At 38.3% G+C, this 14,651-nt stretch overlaps 1 protein-coding gene across 1 annotated transcript in view; it reads left to right on the forward strand.

Annotated features, from left to right (window-relative positions):
- Positions 1–4,843: 4,843 nt before the first annotated feature.
- pdzph1 (PDZ and pleckstrin homology domains 1) overlaps positions 4,844–14,651 on the forward strand; it is a 33,991-nt gene continuing 24,183 nt past the window's right edge. Inside the window, exons 1-3 of the mRNA XM_067574903.1 lie at positions 4,844–4,958; positions 9,102–9,190; positions 12,332–14,617. Coding sequence (XP_067431004.1) covers positions 9,130–9,190; positions 12,332–14,617 — 2,347 coding nt within the window. The 5' untranslated portion in view covers positions 4,844–4,958; positions 9,102–9,129. The remainder of the gene's footprint in view (positions 4,959–9,101; positions 9,191–12,331; positions 14,618–14,651) is intronic.

Here is a 14,651-nt window from a genome sequence, read left to right on the forward strand (position 1 = left end):
TCGGACAGCTGAGTAGAGTGAAACCTGCAGAAAAACACCGTGACCATCACGGTGAAACAGTCCGTAGAGAACTACTGTGTTCAGCTGCACAGATAGGAAATCCCTCAGCTGACAGGATGTACCACTCTGTGAGGAAAAATATTTTACCCTCCCCTTTTTGGTTTATAACAATGGTTGGCAACAAGCATATTAGGTGCATTACTGCCACCCTCTTCCTGAGTTTTTCCCTCATATAAGCTATAGTCTTTCTTGATCATTAGTACAATATATGATTACATGTGTAATAGTCTCCTCAGCCAAGTGGGAAAAAATATGTGCATATATGAACAACAGCAATTGGAGAGGATGACAGTCAAAAAGTAATCATGTTAAATAATCATGATCTCAATATTGAACAAAAATGATCGTGATTATAATTTTTGCCATAATCAAGCACCCCTAAAAACAACAAATTGTGATTTACATACACACACACACACACACACACACACACACAGAGTTTAAATATATATGTGATAAATTGTAAATATGTATGTAATGAATTGTTTTCTTTAAGAAACTGTTACTTGAACATTTTTCAGTGTGCTCCTAAAGTTATATGTATGCTCCTAATTTCTTTCATTTAGGAGCACATGTACTCCTTGAAAAAAAGTAAGGATTGAACACTGCTGTCATATGTGTAGAAACACTAAGTAAGTGGAGTGTGGCCAGTCCAAGGGCTTCTGTCACAGGCAGTAGATGTTTACTTTACCCATCCCCCCTCCCATTCTCTCTCTCCCTCTCAGTTGGAAGGAAGGATTTCAAAGTGATCTTCTTGTGAAATATCCTCATAAATCCCATAACTTTGGCCAAATCCTACATAAAAATCACATTTTTTTGTAGGAATTTTTGTCGCGAATCCATTGATACAGGTTTGAAAGTGGTCGGACTTATAGTTTAGACGCCAGATGCCCCAGTTTGGCACAAAGTCCATGCCCAGAGATTGCCTCCCCATTGGTTTACATTGTAAGGTGTAATGTCACACTCCAACTTTCAGGGCTTACTAAATCTAAACCGTTCGAGTTATTACAAAGTTTTTAATAACTTATGCTCAACACAGTGTGATAGGTCAAATATTTCACCAGACCTGATGTGCGTGCCAAATTTGGTGAGTTTTTGAGCATGTTTAGGGGGTCAAATTTAGAGTTAAAGTGGCGTAACAAGAAAGAAGAAAGAAACAAACACACGAAAAACAATCGGGTCTTCGCCCCTTGGGCTCAGGCCCTAAAAATCTTGTCATCACTTTACTTCCAGCTGATTCCATCCAGCATCTATTTGATTATGGACAGCGGGGATGTTGTGTTGCCTGGCCCCACCGGCTACATTGATGATGTCAGTGTAGGCCAGAGATGTGGGGCCTGTGGGGATGAGGATGGCCCCCCATCTCAACTACCTGCAAGTAGGACTGCAATAAACAATTATTTTCATTGTAGATTAATCAGTTGATTATTTTCTCGATTAATCAATTTGATGTTTGGTCAATAAAATGTCTGAAAATGTCAAAAATTTTCAGTCATTGTTAACCAAAGCCCGAGATGACGTCCTCACATGTATGGCTTTGTCCAAAACCTAGAGATATTCATCTTACTGTCATAGAGGACTAAAGAAACCAGAAAATATTCATGTTTAAGAATCAGAAAATTTTGTTTTATTTTTTTAAATACTGAAATCGATTAATCAATTATATACAATGACATAGTATATAATTGATTCCATGATTCCAAGATTCCATGTTGGTTTTCCTCCCCTCCAGCCACCACTGGCAAGAATCCATCTTAACAGGCTTCAAGTTATGTGCTTGTGTCCAAACCACTGGTGGTTCGGATCAATCAGTGCCGCAAATCCAGCTGCCTTGCAAGGTGAGACGGCAGCAGACGGTGATCATCCAATCACCTTCCAAGTATTTTTTGGAAGTGCCTTCCCTTTTCCAAACAGTTGTCAGGGATGACTTCTCAGATGGTTCAGTGTAATAAACCATCTGGCGTGTTAGATTACCATTTAACTACCTGTTAAAAAAGAATTGAAACCTCAATTAGATTCAGTTCCCTCAACGAAGGTTCTGAGCTACAAAGCATTCAGCTGGAGCTACAGACTACCGATAACTGACTTACTCCCCATTGTTGACGAATGACTGTATTCCAGGGCTCTGACTCTGTTTTGTACGACTACTATCTGTAATGATAGACCTTTGTAAATATCCAGGCCATTTATCAAAATCATCAGCATTTCTGTATGTAGCTGTAGCCTACTATAAAATAAAGCATGCAGCAATGTGACAGTATGAGCAGACATGCTGACAGGTTCATGGTACAAAACCAAAATCACATGGAAAATAAATACATTGATAGTCCTCATATAAATTAAACAGCTAGTGACATTAGGTAGCCTAGCCTGACAAGCATCCTTGTGCCTTTCATACTCACACAGAAATGTATGTGAAAGTGTGTGCCAGATAATATACATAGAACAAGTAAACACACACTAATTAATGTCACTGTATGACATTAACATAAATGTGAATGCACATTACTTATCTTTACTCCAGTATGAAACTGCAATGATGTTGTGATGTATCAGATCAGTCCAATCAACTTCAGCATCCAATCAGTAACTGATATCCAATAAGGGGGTGTGTTGGCCGGTAAAAGACTTCTGTGAAGGCTGCTTCATGTATCCTCACTCATAGCTACTCATAGATCCCTCCCCACTCCTCGCTCCTCAACAGAAATTAGAGCTTTGAGACGGCGTTCATGATGACGGACCGGCATGACTTACAAGGTTCAAGCAAGGATCGAGGAGCGAGGAAAGATCAAGTAAGAGACTTGAGGTGTTCCCTGTTTCTAACGTTTCATCCTTCTGCCATCGGTGTTGCAGTTTCTCATTTCTCCGGTTTATGTGTGTACGCATGGATCAGAGGTTCTGTGAAGGACCGCACATTTTCCCGTCAAGTTTGTTTTTTTATAAGTCCCAAAGTTTCCTTGGAAAGTGGCATATGCCTTCTTTTGTGTGTACGCAACAGCCCCTGGTGATAATCGTCAGTCCATGAAACTGGTGTTGCTGAGGGTAACTGTCCATGCTTTCCTTTATTTATTTTCACTTTTTTTGACACTTTGGAACTTTGTGGAGGTGTTGGGGCAGTGGGTGGAGCTTCTAACAGTTCATACAAGGGCTTAGCTTTGTGAGAAATATTTTGAATGTATAACCTGCAGTAGGGCAGGAATACGGAAGACATATATGAAAAAATTATTTGAGTTGAGATTAAAGTCAGAAATCTGAGTTTTACTTTTTTCAGAAAACTCAGAATTCTGACTCTTTTCTCAGAACTCAAATAAATTTTTCACATGTGGCCCTAATCCTCTTCCGTACAGGAAGCCCAAAATCTGCTGACTTCTCCCACTGTGCTGGGGTGTCTTTCTGTTGGAGCCTGTACAGGAGCCACTTCTGCTGGGTCTATACTATGACAGTCTTTTTACACCATCCTGCCCAAAAATCAAACTTTGGACTTAAACAGTTCACATTTCTTTGCTGTGAGCTTTACTCTGTGTTGCTGGTCGCAGGACTGCTCTCATGTGTTCTCTAACGAACCTACTGTGCACCAAATTATCATCCAGATAAGGCGGGCAAATGTCATCCTGGAAACAGACACTCCTCTGTGTGTCTCTGAAATTCACCAGGTACTGAACTCAGGCCAAAAGACAGCTGACTTTCTTCATCCAAGAAGCATTGGTGCTACGTCTTGCCTTGATCCATGTCTTGAATATGTGTCATGTTAGTGTTGCAGCCAGAGACTCAGGTGGACACTGGGATATAGTATATCTTGCAATGTCTTTATCTTCGCACTTAACAACAAAAGCAAAGCAATATATTTTCGCTTACAGTCCGCCAGCATGTTTTCTCTGCTGCTAAAAATGACTACTTTTGTACTACCTACTGCAATGTACAACAACAATGGAGAAAGTTGTTCTCCTACTACTTCGACTTCAAAACTTGCTCGACTTACTGAATGGCACAACCTGGTTGCGGAAGCCATGCAGCACATCCACAAATATTAATACTGCATAAAGTACTTATGTATTATGTATGAATGTGTATCATGTAGTATGGTCTTGGACATGTTGGATCAGTACATCTTGGATTATAACTATTACCTGCATAGAAATAAATATGTACGCGATTGCAAATTAACCTCTTAAATTATTCATTTTGATTATACTCAAAACATAAATTGTTTTGCGTGCATCCTTTATTGTTTGTTAATGGAAAACATGCTCATAAATGCAGTCCAATTATTTCAGGCCACACCCTAACCAGTGACATCACAGCAGTGTGTTCCCTGAGCTGCTGATGACAAAACAGGACTGAAAGTCTCAAAACACAGCAGAGAGCAGTGCTGCAGCACTTTGTCCTATGATTCAGTATTGATTAAAAACCATCCATGACATGCAATTTTTTTTCCTACCATATGGTTTTTAAAGAAATGAATTCAGCAGTTTATCAACCACCAATAAGCCATATACCAGACCACTTTCTTTTTTTTTTTTTTTAAAGCTCAGCATTTATTTTATGCAATAAGAAACATAATTTGATCAAAAAGACATGATTTAAACATGTAGGACCATGTTTAAACAAACAGCTACAGTATCTTTTATATTTTATATCAGTTATCCTCATCTGCCAGTGGAAAACCATTGGCACTGAATAAACAAGCTTCACACTGACATCACCAGTGGCTCATGAGATTAGATGTAATAAGCTGCTTTGGGTTGAGAATAGAAACAATAAGAAGTGGAGCAGTCTGAGACGCACGGACAATGTGAACAGTGTGGAAGAGCAGCAGCTGCTCATAGACTGTCTGTCTATCTTCTTCATATCTGACATTTAAAGGTTTAATAGCACCTATCAGGATTTGACACCAAAAGGTAAGTCACCTGTTTATTTGAGTTTCTGAAGGCATGTGCAAAACATCATTCACCTGGTCTGGCTAAAGTAAATGGTAGTTGTATGTAAGATGTTGTCAATATCACCGACAGAGATCCAAGCTTTTTAACATGCATTCCAATAACATAGTAACTTGCTAGTAGGGTTCTTTGATTTGCAAATTATCCAGAAAGTGTCTGATTGACTTTACAGTTTATTTCCAAAAAAAATGTCTTAATATAAATTGTATTAATGTTGCTGTAATTATTTGACATTAAAATATTTCAGTTTTATATATAATATACAAATTTTTCAGTTTTATCTATTTATAGGTGGTGTTCATTCAGACAGAATTAATCTTTTCCTTTACAGCTGCTTAATCAGGGATCTGTTCAGTGTTTTGGCAGGAGCAGTATTGTGGGCACAAATAACAGGCATAAAGATTTGAATCTCATAAACAACTGAATACCTAATTTTGAAATGTAATCATGACTGAATACATGATATTTATGTGGTCTGAATTCTCCTCTTTGAAAATGTAAATAATCAGATTCAAGTTGTGCAATTTCAAATGTTATTTCCAGTATATAGATATTTTCAGGGTTCCCAATTTCAGATAGAAAATTCAAGTGCCCATTGTTCAAAATCTATATTCAAATTGCTCAAATTCAGTAAGCTCAATTCCGGACTATTATAAAATTCTCATATGATATTACTAAAAAGGTTTAAAAGAAACATATCATCATGGGGACTGCCTTACTACATCTACATCCCAATATGGCACTATGAAGTTTTTAAAGCTGCATCCAACTACTTCTGGAAGCAGCAAAATCAGTCTCACAAATGAGAATAGGGAAAGTTTATTATTTGAAGAGCTTAGAAAGAAATATAATTTGAATAGCGATGCTTTCTTACAGTATGCCCAATTTACGTCATCACAACTGTTACACCATTTTGAAATCCAAGTAAGGGCTTATATTACTCACTCCACACTTGAAAAATGGACTTAAAATAATCTGATCTTTGCTGGCAAGGTTATGTACAAATGGGCAATGAAATCCATATGAAATCAAATTAAATACAATTTCAGGTTACTCCACATTTAAACCTAAAACCACATTCACTTTCAAATTGAACATTCACATTTTGACAGAATATTCAGAACTCCAGTATAGTTTGTCCATAAAGGATTGGTCCATCAGTTTCATATTTACTTGCTCCAGATTTGCTGCTTTAAGTCCATAGACTGCAGTCAAAAAATATATGCTTTAAACTGAACCCAGAACACTATGTTAGCTGAATTATAGCAGTCTTGACCTTGGTTATTTTCCTCCATCATGTTCCTCATATACAGTTCAAATAGAGACAGAATGCAAAGCCGTCAGTTTTGGCCAAGCTACTTGGAAAGTGTTGTAAGTTAAGCTACCAATTACACTACATTAAACAAAGCTCCACTAAATTGAAACTATCCCCCAGAGAAATGTAGCAAGCTAAGCTACAGCAACATGGCAAAAGTAGTTTGCTACATTATTATTATTATTATTATTATAATTATTATTATTATTATTATTATTATTATTATTATTATTATTATTATTATTATTATTATGTTTTATATGATTTACAGTTTAAAAAGTGGTATTTTTATTAGGCCCACTCTGTACTAGTAGCTATATCTACATAAATAAGCAAATAATTTTGCCTAGCCACCATATATATTGAGACTTGCATTTTTGTTGTACTCTCTGCTGGTTAATGTTAAAAAAAACTACAAAAGTGATTTTTCAGAGTAATCAAAACCTTTCCTCTGGTCACTCATTTCCCCCCATCTCTCCCCCCCTATATGTAATTGTTTTTGTATTTTACTTTGTCTTTTGCATCCTCCTACCTCCCCACGATTAATTTTATTAATTATCTGCCTACAGAAAGTGAAAATATTGTAGCTAGCTAGTAGTCAGCTGTTGACAAGTTGATAACTGCTAATTTGTGTTAAACGTCTTGAAAGATGAGAGCAGCTTCTTCTTTGGATTGCACAGTTAACACCTGATCACATAATTAATCTCAACTGTTTTGGTTAAACTCATGTATTTGTCAAGGTACGGCCACAGCGACTACTTCAGGATCAATTCCTCTCTATCCTCAATGTTACAGGTTCCCTCTGCCATTTTTCCATCAAGTAAACTCAAGCTCATGCCTGTACTCCTGCACCAGAGATGTTGTAGGCATCAGCCCAAGAATTTGTATGTTATGTCACTGTCATATGGAAGTGCTTTCGTTGGCTACACACTCATGTTTCAGACTGCAGTAGAAAGCTCCACTGTGCTAGAGCTTCAGAAATGCTTGGGAAAATGTAGCTTGCATGGATGCTACCTCACTACTTGGCAAAAGAGTTTTGCTACCGAAAAGCTATTTGATTCAGAAAACAGCAACATTATCACCACACTACTGAGAAATGTAGTTAAACTAGTAGTACTGCTACTTGTTGTAACACTACTGTTTTTCGTACATGTAGGTTTAATGTGGCATGGGGGCTGCTTTGAAGTTCAGCGCATCACCACATCAAGGATGTTTGATGAAAACTTGTGATTTTGATAACTTTTCATTGCAAAGATCTTAAGCTGACACTGACCAAATTTGAAGCTGATAAGGTTAAATCTCTAGGAGGAGTTTGTTAAAATAGAAGGCCTGGAAATGCCAAAAATTGCGCAAAAATCGTAAAGTAAATTCAAAATAGTGGACTTCCTGTTGGACCTGTCTGGACATGATACATGGGCCTTCCAAATTTTGTTCATCTATGTCAAATTTAAAGGAGGGGGCTTTGACTTTGAAATTTTCTAGGGGGCACCCTTGAATGTGCCAAGTTTCGTGTGTTTTTGAGCACCCCTAGCCCTTCAAACATGGCTTCCTGTTTCATGGTGAATAATGCGTCACCATGACTTTTGATGAAAATTCAAAAGCTTCATCATTTAGCATCATCAACGTTTTACAACTTAGCTAACCAAATCTTAGGTGGATCTGGTTAACCTGCTAGGAGTAGTTAGTAAAACTATGGGGCTTATAACTTACTGTTGCCTGTAGATGGCGCTATTACTATGATTCAGTATGGGCCTGTACATGTCTTCAGGCTGGGACTCTTATTAAACATGTGAAATTTTGGAAAGATCTGACCATGTTGAGTTGAGTTACAACAGTTTGTTTTGCAATGGCGAAACATCGACATTCCCCACAATGCCATGGCAACAGAGTTCAACGAAAACACAATCTTCATAATATAGCGTCATCAAGGTCTTGAAACTTTTCTAATCAAATTTTAGGTCGATCAGTTCAACCTGCTACACAGAGGTCATAAAAGTACAGCACCTGTAACCTTGTGGTTGCCAGTAGGTGACACTGACTATGAGTCAATATTTACACATAGATGTGTTCAGAGAGTGCCCTTTATGAAGCATGAGTAATTTTGGGCAGATTGGACGATGTACGTTTAAGTTATAACAACTTCCTGTTTCATGGCGAAAAATCAAAGTTCACTGCATCGCTACATCGCCACAGCAACAGCATTCGATGAAAACTCAAGATTTTGATCACTTTTCATAGCAAAGGTGTTAAGATGACACTGACCAAATTTGAAGTTGTTCGCATTAAATCTCTAGGAGTTTGTTAAAATACAACGCCTGGAAATGGCAAAAAATACACAAAAATCCCAAATTTAATTCAAAATGGCCAACTTCCTGTTGGATTTAGGATATGGCTCCAAGAGGCTTATTTGTGCATCTGGACATGATACATGTGCATACCAACTTTCATTCATCTATGTCAAATTTAATAGCCAGTATGAACAGGAGGAATGACTGCTGTGAGGGAAACCTCTTTCAGTGTTCATATGGACACCTCACAGTTGTTGTTGAGAAATTGTTTCCCCTTTAAATAGTAAAAGTTTGTAATGTCACCATGTCCGGTCTGGATGTGATCTGAACTCAACTGGACACATTGACATCCCCTTGGAGTAATCTTCCTTACTTAATTTCAACTCTGGTATTTTAGCCCCTCTTTTGGGCACCAAACCAAAAATAAATCTAATCACAATAAATCAAAAGAAAATATTCTCATAATGACAAAACCCCTATTTTCTTTGACTTGTTTTGCAGTTGATGTGAGGCTGTGGTGGATTTAAGAATGAGCAAGAGGGGAAGGAGGAGAAACAGCAAGAGGAGGAAGAGCTCCAGCAGCAGTAAACGTGAGTCTAAGCTTTGGGTGGAGTGTTGGATGGAGTGAGGTTAATCTTGTGCTTAGCTGAGTCACATTTTTCACAAACTGGAATGCAGTTTGCCAATATTTAGACTTATTTAGATTAAGAAAAGGGCTAGTACTCAGTCTAGCAGGTGTAAAATAAGTTCTTATTAACCATTTGTATTGTAATAACTTAATTTTGTATTAAAATTAAACTGAGTCTGGGCCTTCAAAACATCCTGTTTCTCACTCTGCTTCTTGAATATCGTCCTTTGTATTATTCTCCATGCCTTTAGTTTTCTGGAAGATCAGTCTGTTAAAGCTATAGTACATTCAAGCCCTTGTCAAACGAGCTCACAAAATGCTGAATAAGCCTATCATGGCCAGGTAAATATCTCTGTATTTTTAATCTGGTGTCTGGTTTGACATTCCAACGCTGGCCGGATGAATGCATACTGACTCTTGTCAGCCAAGCAGACTAACTTCCGGTTAGCCCTTTGCTAGCTTGAATGCGGATAAAATAATTTAATTGTGTGGCTCTTCTAGACTTTCCAAATGTTATAGGACCGAATGGATTCTGATTCTGGAAATTCTGATAGTGAAATTAATCATTTTGCAGGGGTTGTGCGATGCTCATGTTGGGTCTCACAGGTCAACCACATGTTTCAACAAGAAACAAAGAGAGTCCTTAAGAAACTCAATTTCCCAGAGTCCTTGGTTGTTTGAACCCAAGTGTGAACTCCACCCATGGACCCAGGCTAACAAAGCCAGAGCTCCCCCTCTCCACTCTCTCTTTCTCCCATTGCTGCTGCTGAGAGCAGCAAGAATTGCTCCTCTCTTTCTCCTAACTGCTGCTGAGGGAGCAGCTCAGCAGCTCAGCTCTCACGTGTGGCCTGCTCACAGCAGACACACACAGAACTCTTTTCTTTACGGCAGAAGATGCGAGAGCCTGCCTGAGACCTGAGTCTGAGTCAAGACCTGACATTCCTGCGCTTGCCGGATGGATGCATCCGGCCAGTGGCTACTACACAAGTCTGCTGGCTGATTTTACAAGCACAGGAGCCATGAAGCAGAGTTAGCTTGCTGCTTAACCGTAAGGACTTAACAAAGGAGCAACCTGGGCCCTCTGGCCTGCACGGTTGGATCACTGACAGCCCAGCAAAGCCTGCACCTTTCAGCCTTGGAGTCACAGCTCGTCTCAGCCTTACTCACCCATGGATCGCCAGCTCAATAAAGCAGCACCTCTCTCACTCCAAACACTGGTAACAACTGGGCCTAGCCTAGCAAAGCATTGCACAGCACACATTGCTGTCTCTATAATGACTCCAAAAGCCTCAATTACATTTATTAATTGGGGAATTATTGTCTTTTAAATTCATTAGAAATAGTATTACATCATCTGTGTACAGATAAATGTGATTTTCATGACCACCAATAGTTACACCTGAGACAACTTCATGTGCTCTTATAGCACAATTCTCCCCATATGGAAACTACAGACTAATCTCTATAATCTGTACCCTTGCCAAAATTTTTGAGAAACTTATCTTTAATCAATTATATCAGTACATCAATCTGCAATGTAATATTCTATCTCCAACCCAATCTGACTTTAGACCTAATTTCTCCCCCTAATGATTTTCCACAAATATCCTTAAATAGTCTTATTCATCCATATGCTGATGATACTGTTATATATACCTCTAACTCTGATTTATTACAGGTCCAGAACTCCTTTCAATTTGACTTTAATTTGGTTCAAAATGGCTTCATAATAACAGACTCATATTGAATAAGAAGGAGTCCTGCAGCATGGTGTTTGGCATGCGACAAAGATGTTCACATCCCTGTGGCTTTCATATTAATTTTGATGATGGATCTCCCCTTGAGAGAGTTAATTCCTCTAAATATCTTGGACTTTGGATTGACCCTGAACTCTGATTTAAGCCCGACACTGATTTTATAATGAATCAAACATATGGTTGTCTGTGCTCACTCTATTGCTCAATTAATGGTTTTTCATTTCATGTCAGAAAAAGAATAATCTCTCAGTTAATTTTACCTATGATTGATTATGCTGACATTGTCTATATGAACACCTCTGATACTTAGGTTAGACCCCTACATGTATTATATAACTCTCTGTGTAGATTTATTTTGAGGTGCTCATCATTGCTTTATGTATGAATCATTTAATTGGCTGCAGCCTAAAGCTAGAAGGCAGTTTTATTAGGTTCAGTTGATCTGTAAATGTGTTTCCTTTAATTATCCTTCCTATTTGAAACAGTTTTGGTATTTTTCAGTACAAAGCTCCAGCCGACAGGAATGATCTTCCTGTTTCTCTGAGATCTATTAACTCTTTTTGCTGCTTCAGGACTTCTTTATTCTGTCATCTTAAAACAACCTGTTCATGCTTTTAATTTGTGTGTATTTGCAATTAGAAGATGGATTGTTTCAAGTGCTCTTGGTACTGATGAAACTGATCTGATTTTGCGGGTCATTTCTCATTTCTTGTATCCAGTTTCTTGTGCAACTGCTGAGGGTGGGGGATGTGGGTGGGAGATGGTGAGAGAGCTGTCTGTATCTGTGATTTGTAGTCTATGTTGTAAGTATTGTAAGTATGTGTTATATTCTGTATTTTTTGTTTTTTAGGACCCCCTTGAAAATGAGATCTTACATCTCAAGGGGCTATCCTATTAATAAATTCAAATTTATAGCCATAGATAAAGGTTCAGTAGCTAAGACAAATTTCTGGTGACTAGACTCCTTGTCCAGTCGAACAGTGGAGATTAAATTAATTAAAGGAAACATTGTTATTGGTAAATATCTCAGCAGTTGGGTCTGTGTATAGAGGCTGAATCCTTGAATCCTCTAGAAAATGTATACCAATACCAAAGCTTGGAACCACATTGAAAAATTAATTAATGTTGCAATATGGATTTACATTGTGAGCTGTAAAATCCATTGAAATGTTGATGGAAATCTCATGGTGTCTTTAGTCCTGTCACCAAACCTTGATTAAAATAGAAATGCAAGTGAATGCCAGAATTATGAAAGTTATTTTAAATTTTTTAGATAGATTATTTTTAGATATAACTGGTATTATTTTAATATATTTAACATATGTTGTTTTTTGTTTTACTTTCAGAGAGTGTCTCACCATACATCTTTCAAAAGCAGAGGAAAAGTAACAGTGAAGGCTATAGAGATGATATTGTTGAAAAGGGTGAAACAGACAGTCTTCGACAAGAAAATGTTCTGTTAGGATCTGAGGATGAGGAAAAATACCACAATGCACCACCCAAGGAGAAAAGATTTAAACAAGATTATCATGTGAATTCATTTCCAAACCAAAGGAGTATTTATACCACAACAACAGAAGACAAAGAGAAAGGAATGAAGATAGTAACATCAGTGTCTGTTACTGAGAAGGAGGATTCATCCCCAAAGATCATCTTTCAGCAGTCACATGAACTCTTATCTGACAATCTGACCCACCCATCAACACCAGTTACTGACATGAAAATTAACTACACTGGATCACACATGAAAGTTGAAATTCAAGAAGTTCGACAACATAATACTTTTGACATCAAGACCACAGTTGTTTTCATGAATGAAACAGGAGATGGTGCTGAGAGGTTTTTAAAGGGAAAATGTGAAAGGGTGGGATATCCAAACAGTGAGTTATCTGAGCAGCCATCACAAAATGTGACCAATCTCAATAGAAGTCAGAACACAACAAATTACAGATTTACCTTTGGTGGTATGAGCGAACAAACAGTGGCTCATAGTGGTTCAAAATCTGTCAGTCCAGCAAAAATCTGGGGCAATCCAAACTACTGTAAATGCTACAGTGATCACAAACAACAAATGTCAACAGATTTTACATTTACAGACCATCCATCAAGCCCACCACCAATGTTAAATATCAAACCTCAAGGGAAGTGGAAGCATTTTTGCAAAAGCTTCAGTAGTGATCAGTTCTGGGACATTCCTCCACCCCGAGAGTTTGCAGACATCAAATATAACACTTTAGAGGACCTAACACATGACCTGGCTTCCTGTAGGATTGGTGCCTGTAGCCTAGCTGGCAAACAGCAAAGGGAATTTCACCCAACACCTAACACAACCTGTAATGAAGAATCTGGATTCCCATTTTCTGTTGAGGAGAAGGAAAAAGCAGATCTGCCACCTTTGTATGATCAATTATCAGAATCTGACAACTATGAGCCCATGTCCATGAGACTGTCTTTGTCAACTAACAGGTCCAGCTTCACCAAAGATTTCATCAACTATCAAAAGAGAAAATCCTGGATCAGAAACAACAGTATTGCCACTGTAGAACACAGAGCATGTTCCATACCAAAGAAAAGACGTCAAACTTTTCCTGGGTTGTCAGAGGGTCCAGGGTTGTTTCAAGAAGATCTTCTGGGCAGCAGATATAATGAATCTTTTGCCTCAGACACCATCTCCTCTTCGATCATGTGCTCATTTCCTCTCCAAACTGAGAGACTGGGAAGGATTCACCAGTGCAATGACAGGTTTTCTGCATTTGGAATAGGAAATTATAATTCCTCACAAACCACGGGGAGTTCTGAACCTGTCTCGGAAATCCCAAACAACCATGATGAAAAGCAATCATTGCTCGGGCCATTCTACATGACCAGCTCTGAGGATAATCCTGATGATGTGTTTATTGTCAATGAACAGTGTCAAAGACAAAGTGGCATCAGATGCCATTATAAAGATCTCAGACAGCAAGACACAGACTCAAAACAGAGCGTTTGTAAGTACATGGAAAGTCGAGACACTGATAATTGTGGAGTTAAATTGGATCAAGGTGAAGTAGCAGATAGTGGATTTGAACAAGAAATGGGGGAAGTAGAATATCACAGCCCAGAGCTCCTCACAGATGAGTTCAGTAGAAGAGCCTTCTCTATACAAGTCATTCCTCCGTCCTGTAGTGGCTCAGAGGAACAAATTCTACAGAGCCATCCTGTAAAATTATTCCAGAACAATGAGGTTGAAAATGCAGGCCAAGAGGATTCAGTCTCAGTTTCACCCAAACATAGTAACTCCTCAGTCTTGACAGTTGGTGCAGTTGAGCAAAGATTCCTGCAGATGGACTCAAGATTGACACTGGGTAGATTGCAGGGCATGGATGTTCATTCATTAAACACCAATGAGGTTACAGAGGAGATTCAACCTAAACTATTAATTGAAAAAACAGGTAATACCCAGCCTTCTCTGTCACTGATGATTGAAGAGACAAATGGTCTGCAACTGAACACAGGAAGAAGGGGTAAAGAGGATTCAGAAAAACCTGTAGTCACTGCATCATGTCCTGCCAAAGGTTCTACAGACATAGAAATCCACACGGAAGAGCAGCTCAGTAAAAGTGATAAGGCAGATAAACAGACTGTATCCAGATGTAAGTTACAGTAATGTTTGATGCTTTCAAATAA

Source organism: Thunnus thynnus, chromosome 19, assembly GCF_963924715.1.
Source record: "Thunnus thynnus chromosome 19, fThuThy2.1, whole genome shotgun sequence".
NCBI lineage: Eukaryota > Metazoa > Chordata > Actinopteri > Scombriformes > Scombridae > Thunnus > Thunnus thynnus.